Source organism: Ctenocephalides felis, unplaced genomic scaffold (genome assembly GCF_003426905.1).
Source record: "Ctenocephalides felis isolate EL2017-DRISC unplaced genomic scaffold, ASM342690v1 CF-g0.4_SCAFFOLD_01492, whole genome shotgun sequence".
In the NCBI taxonomy this organism is placed as follows: Eukaryota; Metazoa; Arthropoda; class Insecta; order Siphonaptera; family Pulicidae; genus Ctenocephalides; species Ctenocephalides felis.
Genome location: NW_020537646.1, coordinates 53105595 through 53125920, shown reverse-complemented (window position 1 = coordinate 53125920; position 20326 = coordinate 53105595). Strand labels below are relative to the sequence as shown.

At 28.4% G+C, this 20326-nt stretch overlaps 1 protein-coding gene across 2 annotated transcripts in view; it reads left to right on the top strand.

Annotated features, from left to right (window-relative positions):
- LOC113370685 (protein kinase C and casein kinase substrate in neurons protein 1) overlaps window positions 1-20326 on the top strand; it is a 167655-nt gene that overhangs the window by 107172 nt on the left and 40157 nt on the right. For both annotated transcript variants that reach the window (XM_026611379.1, XM_026611378.1), the window contains exons 6-8: window positions 8869-9095; window positions 10382-10502; window positions 13076-13207. In XM_026611379.1, the coding sequence (XP_026467164.1) occupies window positions 8869-9095; window positions 10382-10502; window positions 13076-13207 (480 nt within the window). The remainder of the gene's footprint in view (window positions 1-8868; window positions 9096-10381; window positions 10503-13075; window positions 13208-20326) is intronic.

The window sequence follows — 20326 nt, the reverse complement described above, 5'->3', positions numbered from 1 at the left end:
TCGGCCATATATAGATCCTTTTCTTCTTCGTATGAATTTGCAGCGATTGTCGTCAACTCTTCTATTTTGGTGTTGTCAGTCAAACTTTCTTCTTTGTATTCTTCTTGTTCTTCGGATTCTTCGGACTCTTCGGACTCTTCTTTAGTTGTAATGAATGCCTTGTATGTATCATCATATGTTTTTGTATATTTCAGATCCTTATTACTTTCGTAGTCCATTCTATCGTCATTTCCACCATTGTAGATTCTAGGTTTGTCATCTCTTTTCCTATTTGTAAGTTTTCGACATTGGTTAATGTGGTGTCCCCTTTTCTTGCAGTATCTGCAAGTGACGAATGGATTGTATTTTTTATCAGATCTGATGTTTAAATATTTTTCTTCCTTTGCAGCAATGTGCACAGCATCTTTCAAATTTTCCGGTTTGGCTGCTTTAACTATAATTTTCAAGTCCAATGGTAGGCCTCTAACAAAAACTGCCAAAGCCAAGTCACAATATGATGGATACGCTATTTCATTTTGTGTAAAATAGCATTCGTTGTTTATTAACGTAAGCAAACTCTCAAGTTTCTCTGCAAACTTCTCAATCGATTCCCCATTTTCTCTAGTTGTTGTTGCTAGCTCGTGGTGTAACTCAGCTATGGACCTTCTATCTTTAAAACGTTTAATTAGAATAGGTTTGACATTATTCCATAACTGATAATCAGCCCGTCTAATGCAATCAAAAGCTGTTCCACTTAATTTACAAATAACAATTTTTGATATAAATTTGTAGGTCTCAAAATCCACGTCATCTAAAATTGAGTCTACAGTACTTAAAAATCTATAAAGGTCATCTGAATTGCCATTGAATTCGGGTATAGTGCTAACTGCTAATTGAATTCTAAATTTATTTATTTCTATACTATTATCTTTACCTTCTCTAGCTTGTACAGAAATGGGTTCCATCTTGAGATATGATTAAATTTTGATTTGCTTACTTGAATCCGATGAGATAGTTATGTCCAAGTTAGTCGTAGTCTCGTGTTCGTTCTAAAGTTTTTCGGTAGGCGCCACCATCCCTTAGTTTGTGCTGCGAATGATCGTTCGGTTTGTCGAGTTGTGGCAGCTTTGAACTCGATGTCTTCGTCAGAAAATTCTTCAGCGCTACGAGGGAAAAAACCGCTAAGCCACCATGAATTGTCCTGACTGGTGGTAGTGTATTTTGGATGTAGGTTCTGGATCACCAGTACGACCAGGAATTGTAATGATAGGCTGGACCCGAGCGGTGAACAGTTGAATAGTTGTTGAAGTATTATATTTGTGATGTGGACTCTCCAGAGTCCACTGGTAGTGTGAAAGGCCTTTAGTACGAACAGCGATTTGATAGTAAATTGTAAACACACTTCTTTCTTCGAATGATACTTTATTATTCACTATTTTTACAATTAATATTTGTTGATAACCTTTTGGTTATCATATCAGCAAAGACTACATTTTACTGAATACTATGTCTGATCAACTCTATGTCTGTCTCCGAGTCTTACTCCAGGTTTGACTGACTGTTAATACTAACTTATTGTTTACAACCTATTTACAAAATCCAACAGTAAGCACTTCCGATGTCCGCGTAACCTACATATAACTAGCAACGCGTTTTGTAATTATTAAACAAAAATAATGATTCGAATTGTTATTACAGTTCAATATATATATATATATATATATATATATATATATATATATATATATACTTTTATACGTATTCTTTCAGAATTATTATAATGAGAAATTGGATGTTTTTTTTAATTTTTTTTTTCATGAAATCATGAGTTTTTTGAAAATCGTTTGTACTAAAGTTGTGGTATTTTTTAGAATCCATCAAGATCTCTTTAACCAAGTTAATTCTAAATGGAATACGATTATTTTTAAATTTGGTGGAAATGGCACTGAAAAACTATTTGATTTAAATGAAAAAACATTATATGCGTCTTTTATTTGCATGATAGTTTACTCATTTTACACGCAGAAGTACTCATTTTAAAGCTTATTTTGAGCACTATAAAAACCCATTTTCATATCTAGCCTAATAATGTTCCTAAAACACTATAAAATAGCGATTTATTAAGATTTTAATTGATATAATTTTGTACATTACATGATTTTCGTTAAAATGTATATTTTTGAAGATATTAGCAAAAAATGATGAAAAACGCAAAAAAGAAACAAATTTTCAGTAGCCAGTAACTTGAAAAGTATTTACTTTTCTGAAAAACATTATTAAACATTTTTCTCTTATAATTAGTTCTTTTATCGATACCCAACGTTATTTTGAAAAAAAAAAATTACTTTAATAAATTGTTTTCACTTCTGAAGAGTAAGATGAACCTAGTTCCAAAATTCCAAACAAAATGGAAAACAGTAAAAAAAGTTCAGACCGAAAGCGCTCCATTATGTAAATATTCCGTATCCAATGACAAACATATGAATTTTTGACACAATGAAACTTGTAAATAATTTTTTTTGTATTGTGACTTAGTATAGTAAGGCAAAACGACTGCAAATTGAATATTTGAACGAATTCGTACGGCGAAATTGTTCGCAAAGTGCGTAAACAAAATTATTGCAAGCAAAAGCATACCACGCGCACGTTGAGAACACGATTCGCCGTGCGCGTCAGTCGCATGCGCAGACTGTCAGACTCATGTTATATTATTTGCATCTTATATTAATTTAATTTTTGGCACATCTCAGCTGCTTTTCGGCATTAATAATGTAGACATTACATTTTCCTTATTCATAATCATGAATTTATTATATTTTAATATTGCCTTAGCCTATAAGTGAAATAAATAGAAATGTTTGGCAAATGACAGTCTTCAATTGTTTTAATGTCAAACTAAGCTTCAAATATTTTCAAGGGCAAACAATGATAAGCGGTTTTTTGTAATTTTTTCTATTTATTTCTACAATCTAACTATATTTCTATGAATCAAAACGTTCTAGAAAATTTCCCGAACAAACTTCAGGAAGATTCATGAAAATCCGAATTATAGTTTAGGAAGATTAATGAAACTTACATTGTTACCGAAGAATTTTATATATAAGACTAGCTGACCCGACAGACGTTGTTCTGTACCCACGTCTACAATTTTACAATATTTTATACTAATATTTACTGCTTAGTTAAAAATAATAATTACTGTTTTTTTAATTACTATTTACACCAATATATGAGTGATGTTGAATGTAGAACTGTTTCAAATAAAATGATTCTTCTCAATTCCCACAGTTAACACTTTAATTATTCATTTAACAAATATTAAAAAATGTTCAATAAAATTGTATATTAAAAATTATACACTGCGATTTATAGAATATATATGCGGCATAATACTATAAAGCATAACTTTGTTGATCGTGAGTTGAATAGAGCACATGTGAACAGGATTTGACAAATTAATTCACTTCAAATATAAACTTAAGCAATAATGTATATTGATTTATTAGTGAAAAAAATGTGATTTAGATATTAAAATTACTAAAAGCCAGTTAAAATATGGTACAATATTATAAAAATTATAGGCAACATTATTGAAGCAATTATTTTGGGTAGAAAAATAAAAGGTGGTATTGCACCTTTGCCGCGAATGCTATATAGTAATTCTTTCTGAATTTGTTGTACTTTTTAAAAGATTTCAATTTTCAACACGTGTATCTTAAGCTGTGACATAAATCACAAAGGCAGACGATCATTTTTAGTGTGATAAATTTGGAAAATCGATGTTTTAGTCGTGAATAAACAAAAAATCATTCATTTATACATCCACATCTACAGGTATGACTAAAAATACTATATAACCCTTAAATGCAATAAAATAAATTGAGCTATTGGAAATTTTGTTCTATAAATCGCAGTGTATAATTTTTAATATACAATTTTATTGAACATTTTTTAATATTCGTGCTCTGTGAATTTTTTTAATGTGCTCCAATTTACTTGATATTTTGGAAATAGGCTAATCTTTATCTTAAGTTCAGAAGTGAAAACAATTTGCACTCCGTCACCATCCAACGCATTAATTGGATTATTACTCTTTTAATTCTGATTTTATCAGAACTTGTAATACACTATTTTAAAGGTGATTAAATGAGCTACAACTTTTTTTATCATAAATTTTACCGTAACTTCTCTTATTGTGAAACGGCGAAGGGTTAAAGGGCTCGAAAGACTTCTAGTTGGACAGCCGCGCACTCCTTAATTAATACCTCTATCAATATTTGTATAATGGAAAAATAATAAACAACAATAATTAGTCAGAAAAATACCTCGAATTTTCATATATATATACTTTTATACGTATTCTTTCAGAGATATTATAATGAGAAATTGGATGTTTTTTTTTAATGTTTTTTTTTATGAAATCATGAGTTTTTTTTAAAATCGTTTGTACTAAAGTTGTGGTATTTTCTAGAATCCATCAAGATCTCTTAAACCAAGTTAATTCTAGATGGAATACGATTATTTTTAAATTTGGTGGAAATGACACTGAAAAACTATTTTATTTAAATGAAAACCATTATATGCGTCTTTTATTTGCATGATAGTTTACTCATTTTACTCGCAGAAGTACTCATTTTGAAGCTTATTTTGAGCACTATAAAAACCCATTTTCATATCTAGCCTAATAATGTTCCTAAAACACTATAAAATAGCGATTTATTAAGATTTTAATTGATATAATTTTGTTCATTACATGATTTTCGTTAAAATGTATATTTTTGAAGATATTAGCAAAAAATGATGAAAAACGCAAAAAAGAAACAAATTTTCAGTAGCCAGTAACTTGAAAAGTATTTGCTTTTTTAAAAAACATTATTAAACATTTTTCTCTTATAATTAGTTCTTTTATCGATACCAAACGTTATTTTGAAAAAGTAAAATTACACCACTGAAAAGAAATCTCATCCACCCGGGAAGTGGTTAAGGAGTCTAAATTGTTTTCACTTCTGAAGAGCAAGATGAACCTAGTTCCAAAATTCCAAACGAAATGGAAAACAGTAAAAAAAGTTCAGACCGAAAGCGCTCCATTGAGTAAATATTCCGTACCCAATGACAATAATATGAATTTTTGACACAATGAAACTTCTAAATAATTTTTTTTGTATTGTGACTTAGTATAGTGAGGCAAAACGACTGCAAATTGAATATTTTTGAGTCTCCTTCGCACGAATTCGTGCGGCGAATCTGTTCGCAAAGTGCGCAAACAAAATTATTGCAAACAAAAGCACGTGTACGTTGAGAACACGATTCGCGGTGCGCGTCAGACGCATGCGCATACTGTCAAACGCATATGTTATATTATTTGCATCTTATATTAATTTAATATTTGGCACATCTCAGCTGCTTTTCGGCATTAATAATGTAGACATTACATTTTCCTTAATCATAATCATGAATTTATTATATTTTAATATTGCCTTAGCCTATAAGTGAACAGAAATGTTTGGCAAATGACAGTCTTCAATTGTTTTTAATGTCAAACTAAGCTTCAAATATTTTCAAGGGCAAACAATGATAAGCGGTTTTTTGTATTTTTTTCCATTTATTTCTACAATCTAACTATATTTCTATGAATCAAAACATTCTAGAAAATTTCCCGAACAAACTTCAGGAAGATTCATGAAAATCCGAATTATAGTTTAGGAGGGATTATGAAACTTACATTGTTACAGAAGAATTTTATATATAAGATATATATATATATATATATATATATATATATATATATATATATATATATTTTGAAATATGTGAGTTTGGTGTTGATATATATTTTGATGAGTTATTTAGAATCGGGCAGTAACAACAAGTAAAGAAAAAAAAATAAAGTAGTTTTTAAATACTTTATTTATCCATACGTTTCGGTCTTCATCGAGACCGTCATTCAGTGGAAAAAGAATTAATTATACAAAAATACACTACACTATTACACTGTGATAACCAGGCTATTAATAATTGGAACATTTAAACTAAATTAATTTTTTAGACAATTTTTGCTTACATTCTAGTGTGTACAATTTGACTAACGTCTAAAAACTGAATTCACATATATTCACATATGCACATATCTATATATTAATGTATCTACAATTATATACATGAACATATACGCAAGTGCATGTATATAGTGTACATACAACTGCTGAATTAAGCGTCACTCATCATAAAAGCCGAAATTTCCAAAGCACTCTTGTCCAACATTCTATTGAAAACTTACATAATTTTACCTTTTAACCCAATATTTTATATAGAGAGGATTGTACTTTTAAAAGACTTTTTTCTGAAAGCAGTTTAATCTTTTGTAGTTTTATCAGATTTTACTTGATTCGAATCAACTCGTATCAAGCCGCGAAATATTTACTGTGTACATGTATGAACACAAATTTTCATATATATAAAAAAAATGTTTTAATTTAATTCAATATTATAATAATATAAATAATAATAATAATAAATATTAAAAATAATAATAATAAATATAAAAAATAAATCTTGAATTAAATCATGCGAGTCACCCGGCTTCAATACGCTTAAATGTATCACCCGACTACAATTTATATGACTTGAACCGCTTTCATTGTCTTCAAGTCGATATGAATTTATCCGAGTTCCTATGACTCAATCCGACCTATTTCGACTTCAAGTCGATATGAATTCATCCGAGTTCCTATGACTCAAACCGACTTATTTCGACTTCAAGTCGATATGAATTCATCCGAGTTCCTATGACTCAAACCGACTTATTTCGACTTCAAGTCGATATGAATTCATCCGAGTTCCTATGACTCAAACCGACTTATTTCGACTTCAAGTCGATATGAATTCATCCGAGTTCCTATGACTCAAACCGACTTATTTCGACTTCAAGTCGATATGAATTTATCCGAGTTTATATGACTCAAACTGAATCATTCCGACTTGAGTTCGAAACATGTGTCCGTATTTTAGCGTATCGACTTATCGAGATGCTTTGCGTATGGGTCTTGAGTGTTTGTTTATTTTTGACTAAGCGCTGAGAGCAAATTTGTTCATGAAATATCAAAAACTTATTTAGATAATAAATACGCGATTTAGATTTTAATTATTATCAAAATGAACTACACAACGAGTTTTATACACATACAAAATTATCATATTTTAATTGTGCAACTAATGGCAAATTTACACAAATGAAATAATATCAATCTTTACAGTAGTGGATTGAATTTTAAGTCATTCGTAAGACGTTAGATTCAGCTCCACGTTTAGATTAGATCTAAACAATCAATAATATACACATGCATTCGTTCAACGTAAGATTAAGAATATTGTTTTATATGCTTTAGTGATAGAGGAAGTTTTTGGTTATATTTTACTGTAAATTCACATGAAATATTAGTTATATTTGTAGCTAGTTTATTATTATATATATAATATAAATGTATTCATCTCTGCACTTTTTGGAATTAATTGCTTACTAAATTAATTATTTCGCTTATAAAATTATTAAAATGATATTATTTCTTCTCTTAAATTATAATTGTTCATATATGAACTTGATTCGAATTGATTGAATGAATTGAATGAATTGATTTCACTCGAATCAGGAAATTTTCGAGTCGGCACATCACTAATATATATATATATATATATTATATATATATATATATATATATATATATATATATATATATATATATATATATATAAATATATATATATATATATATACATATAAATATACATATAAATATATATATATTTTGTAGAGTTTCGAACAAGAATCCAAAAATAATACAAAATAAAAAACAAGAAAAGTTTTTAAAAAAACAATTTCTTTATTTAATTATTTGTTTATTGTCGACGTTTCGGAACTAGGTACGTTCCATCTTCAGGACATCTGTCAAGAAACATGATCTTGATGAGATTTTAGCAAACAATATGTTTAGGAAAAGAAAATAGATTTTTCTTAAATAATGAATTAATTGTAAAAAAAATATAATAATGTACAGAAATATGATAATATGTTCAAAATGAAAATGATAAAAATGATAAAAATAAATGAGTGGATTATCAGAACAGGATATTACACATAATAGAAAATTTTTTGAAAGTTATGGAAATTTATTCGGCGGAAAATTAACTCACAAATTCATTTTTGTTAAAAAAGCTTGTTTAGTGAAAAAGTGCTAACAAATATTCAAACATACAGGTAATTAATTCAACTTTGTCATTAACCTTTTCTTAAAAAATTTCCATAACTTTCAAAAAATTTTCTATTATGTGTAATATCCTGTTCTGATAATCCACTCATTTATTTTTATCATTTTTATCATTTTCATTTTGAACATATTATCATATTTCTGTACATTATTATATTTTTTTTACAATTAATTCATTATTTAAGAAAAATCTATTTTCTTTTCCTAAACATATTGTTTGCTAAAATCTCATCAAGATCATGTTTCTTGACAGATGTCCTGAAGATGGAACGTATCTAGTTCCGAAACGTCGACAATAAACAAATAATTAAATAAAGAAATTGTTTTTTTAAAAACTTTTCTTGTTTTTTATTTTGTATTATTTTTGGATTCTTGTTCGAAACTCTACAAAATATACACAAATCCAAGACTCTACCATTCAATATATATATATATATATATATATATATATATATATATATATATATATATTAAATGGTAGAATCTTGGATTTATGTATATTTTGTAGAGTTTCGAACAAAAATCCAAAATTTTTTGGATTCTTGTTCGAAACTCTACAATATATATATATATATATATATATATATATATATATAATCCAAAATATTATATATACATATGATTATAGATTAAAAAAATGGCTGACCGAGTTCAGAAAACTAAAGAAGATGTGCTCAAGAATAGAGAACGATATGAATTAGCGTTGCAAGAAATCAATAATTATAATCCCAAGTATATGGATGACATGGACAGAGTGTTTCAAAAATGCCAGGAGATGGAGGCCACCAGATTAACATTTTTCAAAGAAACTTTGTTTAAAGTTCATAAATGTCTCAACATTTCACAGGATCCCATGTATGTATTTTTTTTTTATTCACTTGTATTTCATACACAAAATTTTTAATAGGGAGACCACAAAGTAAACTTTTTGTCATTTAGTATTCAAATAATTCATGCCGAAACACTCAATTAGTTTTTTAGTAATATATTTAGGGATGGATGGATAATCAAAAAATACTTTTCTTATTGTTAACGCAATAGGTTATTGTTTCCATTTCCACTTCTGCTCTTGGCATGTCATGGTTTGGGGTTGTTGGTCTATCTAATCGATACGATTTGGAAAGATCAAAATTACTGGACCGAAATTGTAAAATCACCTTTGGCATTCACGAGCGTCGAATAAACTAAGATAAACATAGTAGATGTTTTTTGTGCGAAACTCAAAAAGCATATGATGCCGCAAATGTACTACTTCTGGTATTTAGCTGATTATATCATTATAAATACATACAAAAAATAAGATCAAATAATTCATGTGGAGTCTAATCAGTTGATGCTTAAAATGTATTTGCCACGAACTTGAAGTGTACAATGAAGTTGAGAACAAATGAATATCGAAATGCCCAACAATAACTCTGGTCTCTGCAATATAAATTTTACACATTCTTTTTTATACTTGCAGAGGCAATTTTTAATCATTAGAAGTTAGAAATAATATTTTTAGGTTTACTTCAGACTCAATGATAATGATGAAAAATACGTATTCTTGTTAAATATGCCATCAGGTAATATTTTTAGATTATTTTTATAGGTGCTTTGCTTGACTACAGTTTGATGATTTAAGAAAAATATATTTTCACAATTCTTTTCTACCTTAATTGTACGTCACTCTCACGCATTTCATTTGACAAACTTCAGCTCGTCTGTATTGTCTGTCTCACTTTTTGTGTATGTCGATGATTATTTTCACTCTTTTTCGTTCTATTTATGTTTTTATTGCCAAATGACATAGTCAAGATTTTTCATCTTCTCATTATCGTCTTGGTTAAGGTTAACACTTGTAATTTAGAGCATTATTATTGATGCCAAATACTTTTCAACTTTTTAATAGAGGTGTTATCCACTAAATAATATTAAAAATCGACTTGCTATTTTTTGAATGTGGTCTACTCAATTACGATTATAAATAGTGTATGTGCGTTATTAAAAAGTGTTGTAGTTTTCCGTTCGATATTAGATATATTCACAACTTTTCTTAACTTTTGGAGTTTTTATATTTGAAAATTGAAAGCCATATTCAGGGTTCATATGATATTCTTTATTCAGCAATAAAAGTTTAATTCAAAGTTTTATATTTGCAGGCTGCCGCAAATTTATGATGAATTTTATCATACAATAAATAATGCTGATCATCAAAAAGATCTTAAATGGTGGTCAAATAATCATGGCGTTAATATGGCAATGAATTGGCCACAATTTGAGGTGGGTGCATTTTAATTAGCATGTTACAATTTGCTTCGTTTCTATAAAATCTTGAGCATGATAACGCATCACAGTCGAAAGTATTTTAAATTAAAATAATAATCGAGGCACAGGTTAAGTTTTTATTAAAGAAAAGATCCAAATAATGTTTCCATATTATATATTATATTATATTATATATATATATATATATATATATATATATATATATATGTATATATGTGTATATATATATACACCTAAGTCTGTTTTTACACGGTAGATTGGTTCCAGAAGAAGCCGTGTAAAAAAAAAACGCGTAAAAGAAGACATTGATCCTATACAAAAATGGGTAACTAAATAACATAAAATATTTAACAAAATTAAAAACCATAAATAAGTGAATAAATACAAAATATTTTTTGGCTTACCTTTTATCTTAATGCGTTAAAATTAAATTTAATGGAAAATCAAATTTGCCTGCAAAAAATTTCTTTACCAAACACGTCTTATTGCATTGACAGTTCACAAAATATTAACACGTTTCAATTGCTCTGACCAGTAAATTTTATTGTATGCACATAAAGGGAATTCCCCTAAATTAGTGCTATTCACATTTGCTTTGACCAGTAAAAATTGTTTGTACGCGCTAAAGGGGAATTCACTTAAATCTTTAAGCTAGCATTCGCAAACTATCGATACTATCGATGGTTTCAGACTTTTTTCCTTCATAAATACTTTTTTGTGATATGAACATACTTCGCAAAAATTAAATTTGACAAAAAAAAATTAAGTACATAAAATTTCAAATCGTGCTAAATGGAATAAAATCATGTAAAAAAATTAAAAATATTCAATTTTCAAAACCGTGTACAAAAAGACCGTGTAAAAACAGACTTAGGTGTATATATATATACACCTAAGTCTGTTTTTACACGGAGATTGGTTCCAGAAGAAGCCGTGTAAAAAAAAAAACGTGTAAAAAAAGACATTGATCTTATACAAAAATGGGTGATTTGTCCTACTCTCTAAAACCTATTAAAATTAGTGAAAAACAAGAATTTTCAAGAACAAGAATTCATGTTTATTTTAATTAATAATTCATGTTAATTTTAATAAATAATTCCCCTAAATTAGTGCTATTCACATTTGCTTTGACCAGTAAAAATTGTTTGTACGCACTAAAGGGGAACTTACTTAAATCTTTAAGCTAGTGTTCGCAAACTATCGATACTATCGATGGTTTCAGACTTTTTTCTTTCATAAATACTTTTTTGTGATATCAACATACATCGCAAAAAATTAAATTTGACAAAAAAATTTAAGTACATAAAATTTCAAATCGTGCTAAATGGAATAAAATCGTGTAAAAAAATTAAAAATATTCAATTTTCAAACCGTGTTATATCAAAACCGTGTACAAAAAGACCGCGTAAAACAGACTTAGGTGTATATATATATATATTCAAATATGTGAGTTTGGTGTTGATATATATTTTGATGAGTTATTTAGAATCGGGCCGTAACACCAAGTAAAAAAACTAAAGTAGTTTTGAAATTCATAATGACCGACATGATTTTACATGATGTGGCAAAGTCTACGAAAGCAATTGCTAAGTCTTTTGTGCACAATATAGCACTAGGGACTGAATTTACAATAAAATTATGTAAAGAAATCAATCAAAAATTGATAAATTAAATTATTAATTTAAGAGATTAATTAAATAAATTGTTATTCTGGCTCAACTGATGAATATTTCTGACCAATAGCAGATCAATGTAATATACAGAATTTACTGTGTTATCTTTGTAACAAATGTACCCACAGAATTAATATTTTGCATTGTTTCAATAATGTAGCGTAAAATCCCTTTAAAATTTAATAGAAGAAATTGCATCTGTTTGCCCTCTGGTTGTCCCACTTTACCCCGTATTTGAGGTTAAATGGGTCAGATACCATATTTAAAAAAAAAGTAAAAAAAATATTATTTTTATAAATAGGAATATTATATATATATATATATATATATATATATATATTCCAGGCTTAACGTATGTTATGATGATTTATTTGGCGAAACTTAAATTTAAATAATTATATTTATTTAAATCATTTTACTAATTAATACACAAGTCCACAAAAAAATCTGAGCTGGTCGGTGTGCGAGTCCCACGCAATTTGAGCCGTAAACAGTACATCAGAAAACATACGTCGCAATTGCATCGGAAGTCAAAATTAGGGATTTGGGATTGCACAGTTTATTTAAGGAGAAACCAGGAAACGTCAGAAATATTTAAAGAACAAGAAAGATTTTAATTGGCAAATTATTCTGTAAACAATTTTGAAATCAGATTCATGTTCAGGAGTTAATATACGACGGAAAACATATGTGGCACACCCAGCACAGATCACTTGTTTGTGAACCTGTGTTATTTAATTTTAATACAGAGTAATAGTGTTATTTGAAATTAAATAGCATGATATTTAATGTGTTAATGTAGTTTTGATTTTATTCGTTTTATGATTTCTTTGGATGATTTATTTTATGATGGATGTCGCACGAATTTTCTTGGTAAATGAAATAAAAACCTAGGAATACACTGAAGAATTTCGTGAAATAGCTAAAGGAAAAACAAAAGATCCCTTACCGACTGCACCCATAATGCTAATTAACCAGCGAACAGTTGGAGAGGAGTTGGTTATTGTCAAACCTTTGCCTAATCAAGTAAGTTACTTTGGTGATCAAATATTTTGCACAAAATTGCATGAATATTATATATATATATATACTCGTATATATATATATATATAATTTTTGGAAAGGCAGGTCGTGCGATTATGGACTCTAATTAAAATAAATTTAAAAATTGCCATTTGGCGGTGAAAAATATTCATTAGACATATGCACATCTAATTATCAAATATTTTATAGATATTGTAATAATGTATATACATTTTTCGTCAGTTTTTTTTTGGATTCCGTACCAAGATTTTTTATTTTGAAGTTCGCTTATATGGATGAAACAAATGTTCATTACATATCCAACAGTATGGAATAACCGATTTGAATAATTGAAGAAACATTCAGTTTGCACTAACCGCGAGACGTTTTTGCGAAAAGCAGGTCTAGCGGGAGGTATCGAGCGTAAAGGGTGTAACAACGTACAAACAGTTTTTTGAGAGTAATGATTATCCGATTTGAATAATTCAAAAAACATTTTGCTTGTGTAGGCGGTGTGAAAAAATGCTTTTACAAAAAAAATGTAATTTTCAAAATTTTCAAAAAATAAACAAAAAAAATTATTCTTGCTTGTGCATGTATTTATGGCGCTATGCTTCTGCATGTATTTAAGCATCGATGAAATCATGCTATATTTCATGTATTTCCATACAAAATACACAGGGGTCTGGCCAGGCACCATCCGCATAAAGTAAGGTTTAATACTTTACTATCCTTTTTTCGTCCCGTTCAAGGACATTTATTAAAATGAAAATAGTACTATCAATAGCCAGTGAAATTTTAGGAAGCTACCTAGAAGCACAGGCTTATAGCTTAATTAGAACCATACTTATTAACGTGTAAAAATTAAATTTGCCTGGCCCCAGACCCTTCCGCACGAAGGAGGGATATATATATATATATATGATTTAGTAGTTAATTTTGATGTTGAAATATATGAGTGAGTTCTTGAGGGCGATACATCAAACAAAGAAAAGCCAAAGATTTATAAAATAATCTTTATTTCCAAACGTTTCGACATTCAATTTAATGTCATCATCAGTGGATCTAAAAACAGTATGAAAATTAGCATATCTAGGTAATTATAATATATGTGGATTGGTAAAGTAACTGTACAATAAGAGAAAAATTAACAAATAGCAACACTTAACAACAAATCAAATATAAAAGATAGGAAAGGTAGTAGAGACTAGAATTAAATAAATAATTAAAAAGTATAGGCAAAAATATTTAAGTACACTCATATAAACTTACGCATATATACATATATGTACGTACACATATACACACATATACATATACACATATACATATATATATATATATATATATATATATACATGCATATATCCATATACGCACACATACAAACATATAATACACATATACATATACAGATACAACAATATATACCTATATATGTACACATATACATGTAAGACTATACACATATAAATATACGTATATACATATATGCAGCGTGCATGCATATTCACAACGACGTACATGTACATGTATGAACCATATATATACTCATACCTATCTATGTAACTATAGCTATACACGTATACACATACATATACGTATAAACATGTATATACACACATATACACACATATATATATATATATACATATATATACATACATATATATATATACACACAATACATATATATATACATATGTACATAAATGCTCACAAATATATATATATATATATACATATATATATATATATATACATATATATATACACATACACATATATATATACATATACACATATATATACATATATATATACATATATATACACATACATACATGCATATATACGTATATATAATTACATGTATACACATATAAATATGCACATACATACAAACATACATGTAAATAAGCAATATACATATATATACATACATACATACAAATACATATATATACATATATATATATATATATATATATATATATATATATATATATATATATAAACATACAACATATGTAAACTCGTATATATGTAAAGCGAACAAATTATTTATGAAGATGGATAATACATATAAAATACAAGTGGACTTACATTACGTTGGTTAGTTACATATAGAGAAGTGTACACAGCACTAGAGATTTGGCACTAACATTTATACAACTAACTTGTCAGCACTATGCATTTTTTATATATAATTTTTTTGTATGATGTAAACAGAAAAATGATAGTTTTATTGAACAAAAATGTAAGTAGAATTATGTAATTTCTGCCACGACTTCTGTACTTTGCTAGTACCGAGGCATGTATGAAAGTCACCACATGTTTTGAGAGATTTTTAAGGGTCATTCCAGGATTGTTATGGGCGGGTAGGTAGAAAATAGTCGGAAGTTGAAACTAGTAATGTTAGGCTAGGTTTGTATGGTTAGAATTAGGAGAAAAAAAATTGGAAATATTATTTAGTATTACTAAGTAGTTATACTAATAACTCAAAAATCTAAAATAAAAATTTTTTAAGGTTTATTCAAAATTTGCTATGTATGGGTAGGTAAAGCTCGGGTATCAAGGCCGAAGTTAAACTAGGAAGTGTTGGCAAGGTTAGTAAGGTCAATTAGTTTTGTTCAGAGGAGATAATTTTGGCTACTGTACAGCCGCGTTTTTATATTTAAGTTTTTGTTTTGTATTTATTTTTAAGTTAGGCCATTTTTTCATCTTTATTTTTATCAATTGTTTGTATGTTCACAGTTATTGTTAGTTTTAACTTAAGATTGTTCTACTTTGTACGCTCTAACATTCATACCACTTGCTTGTTATTCTGTAACCAATTTTTTACTTTCTTTAAATTTTTTTTTTTTTTAGCTACTCTTTTCCTTTAACGAGCATTATGAAACCCACACAGGCTACTTGTAATAAAAAAATTTTTATACAAGAAAATTGTATCACCAATGACATCCTCCCTAATCCTTCCTTTTATAATTTCATCAATAAACATTATGGTTCTTACATCCTTTCAGAATTTAAGATATTAGCTAAACTAAACTTCAAACTTTCTACCAATATCAATAAACAGATCTTTCTTATCAGATGCAGGAAAGAAGGTATCATACCTAATTTTTATCGCCTAAATTTTACAAAATTTTCTCATCTGAACAATTCTCTTAACAACAAGTTTTCTAAACTTAGTTTACATATTCTCTCACTAGAAATCAAAAATTGCATTTGTCACACCAATAACCTGAGACGTGCTATTGATAAAATCTATTCTTGGTTATCGTATTCTGTTGAAACCGAGATCCTGGAGAGCTTCTCTGAATTTGAATCCATTCGTATTAAAAAGAACTACAACAAATCCAAAACCTCATATATTAAAAAATTCAATAAATTACACGAATCAAAAATGAATTCGTCAAAAATCATCCTGAACGAATCTCTTACCAATAAATGGCTAAAAAATCTATCTAATATCCATATACCTGATAGACTACTCTATATTTTTGCACTAGGCCCAAATTTTGCTATTCCTAACAACTGTCACAACTTTAATTTTATCAAAGTACTCAGCAGATTAGAGTCAAGCTTACAGAATATAAAAAATCCCGAAATTAAAACTAATACCCGTTCAGCTTTTTGTAAAAATTTTCTCTCGTTTATTAAATCTTTTAACACAAAAAAATCGACAATATTGACATCCTTAGAGACATTAAAGCTTGCAAACTTTTTATTAAAGAAAACCCTAACATTTTAATTACGAGGGCCGACAAGGGGAATATCACAGTCATTTTGGAAAAAACCACGTACCTAGAAAAAGTCTCCGAATTAATTTCAGACACAAAAACATATTCTCCTATTAACTCCGATCCCACTGACCGAATTAACCGTACTTTTCACAAATTTGTAAACAACTTAGTCTCTAACAAACAAATTACTCCACAAATCTCACTGACAATTAAAAACCTTCACCCTTACAACCCCAAACTCTACGGACTTCCTAAAATACATAAACACAACGTTCCTCTCAGACCTATCGTGGCTGACCTGAACTCACCTCTTTCAAAATTCTCCAAATACCTTAGCAACATACTCTCTTCAGTCACAGTCAAGTCTCGTTTCTTTACAAAAAACTCCTTTGAACTTGTCAACAATCTCCGCGATTCCGTTATTCCTGATAACTCCTTATTGGTTAGTCTTGACGTAGTATCCCTATTCACAAACGTCCCCCTACAATTAATTTTAGATGCCATCACTGCTAGATGGGACGAAATCTCTTGTCATACAACATTATCACTGCATTGGTTTCTCGAGTCCATAAAATTCATAGTTTCGAATACTTATTTCGAATTCAACGACCATTTTTACCTTCAAATATTTGGCACACCTATGGGTTCTCCTATTTCCCCTTCACTCGCAGAAATTGCTTTACAACACTTAGAGTTGAAAGTTTTTAATTCCTACAATCTAGACCTTCATTTTTATTACAGATATGTTGATGACATCCTTACTTGTGTTCCTGTTAAAATTTCGAACTCTTACTTCATAGTTTTAACTCATTTAATGAGCATCTTTCCTTTACGTTTGAAAAAGAACAAGAAAATTCTATCAGCTTTTTAGACGTAAAAATTATAAAAACCGCAGACAATCGAATTATCACCAATTGGTTCCAAAAACCTACTTGGTCGGGTAGGTATTTAAATTATCATTCTTACCACCCTTCTAGCATGAAGATAGGCACTATTATTAATTTAGTCGACCATGCCATCCTACTATCAGACAAACAATTTTGGCCCTCTAACTTATCCCTCATCCGCACAACTTTAATTAACAACTCATATCCACCGCACCTCATCAACTCCGTCACCTCCAACAGACTTAAAACCCTCAACAGTATGCATTCTTCTTTTTCCCCAGAAAAAATTCTAAGGACAATAACTATATAGGCAACGTTTGTTTACCTTACGTAAAAGAACTTTTTCCAGTGTGGAAAAAACTTTTTCATAAGGTAGACATCAGACTAACCTGCAACATAGATCTAACTCTTAAATCCCTCTACACAAACCTGAAATCTCCCACTAGTATAGAACGTACTTCCAACATTGTTTACAAAATAAATTGCAATGATTGCCCTTCTACTTACATAGGTGAAACCGGACAAAATTAATAAAAAGACTCAAACAACACGACAATAATTCGAAAAACCCCAACCAAAACCAAACTATGATAACAGAACACATAAAAAATTTCAAACACTCCTTTAACTTTTATAATGCCAGTATTCTCTACCATGAACGGAACACCATTCAGAGACGTTTTGCAGAATCTTGTTTCATATCAATATGTGACCACGTGGTGAACAAAAGATCGGATTCCTCCTTACTCTGCGATAACTACCAAGTAATACTAAATAATGTTTCCAAATTTATCTCCTCTGAACAAAACTAATTGACCTTACTAACCTTGCCAACACTTCCTAGTTTAACTTCGGCCTTGATACCCGAGCTTTACCTACCCATACATAGCAAATTTTGAATAAACCTTAAAAAATTTTTATTTTAGATTTTTGAGTTATTAGTATAACTACTTAGTAATACTAAATAATATTTCCAATTTTTTTCTCCTAATTCTAACCATACAAACCTAGCCTAACATTACTAGTTTCAACTTCCGACTATTTTCTACCTACCCGCCCATAACAATCCTGGAATGACCCTTAAAAATCTCTCAAAAACATGTGGTGACTTTCATACATGCCTCGGTACTAGCAAAGTACAGAAGTCGTGGCAGAAATTACATAATTCTACTTACATTTTTGTTCAATAAAACTATCATTTTTCTGTTTACATCATACAAAAAATTATATATAAAAAAATGCATAGTGCTGACAAGTTAGTTGTATAAATGTTAGTGCAAATCTCTAGTGCTGTGTACACTTCTCTATATGTAACTAACCAACGTAATGTAAGTCCACTTGTATTTTATATGTATTATCCATCTTCATAAATAATTTGTTCGCTTTACATATATACGAGTTTACATATGTTGTATGTTTATATATATATATATATATATATATATATATATATCTCTATATATGTATATATATATGTATTTGTATGTATGTATGTATATATATGTATATTGCTTATTTACATGTATGTTTTGTATTTATGTGCATATTTATATGTGTATACATGTAATTATATATACGTATATATGCATGTAGTATGTGTATATATATGTATATATATATGTAGATATATGTGTATGTATATATATATGTATGTGTCTCTATATATTATATCTATATATGTATATATCTATATATTTTGTGAGCATTTATGTACATATGTATATATATATGTATTGTGTGTATATATATATATATGTATGTATAATATATGTTATATATATATATATATGTGTGTATATGTGTGTATATACATGTTTATACGTATATGTATGTGTATACGTGTATAGCTATAGTTACATAGATAGGTTGAGTATATATATGGTTCATACATGTACATGTACGTCGTTGTGAATATGCATGCACGCTGCATATATGTATACGTATATTTATATGTGTATAGTCTTACATGTATATGTGTACATATATAGGTATATATTGTTGTATCTGTATATGTATATGTGTATTATATGTTTGTATGTGTGCGTATATGGATATATGCATGTATATATATATATATATATATATGTATATGGGTATATGTATATGTGTGTATATGTGTACGTACATATATGTATATATGCGTAAGTTTATATGAGTGTACTTAAATATTTTTGCCTATACTTTTTAATTATTTATTTAATTCTAGTCTCTACTACCTTTCCTATCTTTTATATTTGATTTGTTTTTGTTAAGTGTTGCTATTTGTTAATTTTTCTCTTATTGTACAGTTACTTTACCAATCACATATATATTAATTACCTAGATATGCTAATTTTCATACTGTTTTTAGATCCACTGATGATGACTTAAATTGAATGTCGAAACGTTGGGAATAAAGATTATTTAATAAATCTTTGGCTTTTCTTTGTTTGATGTATCGCCCTCAAGAACTCACTCATATATATATATATATATATATATATATA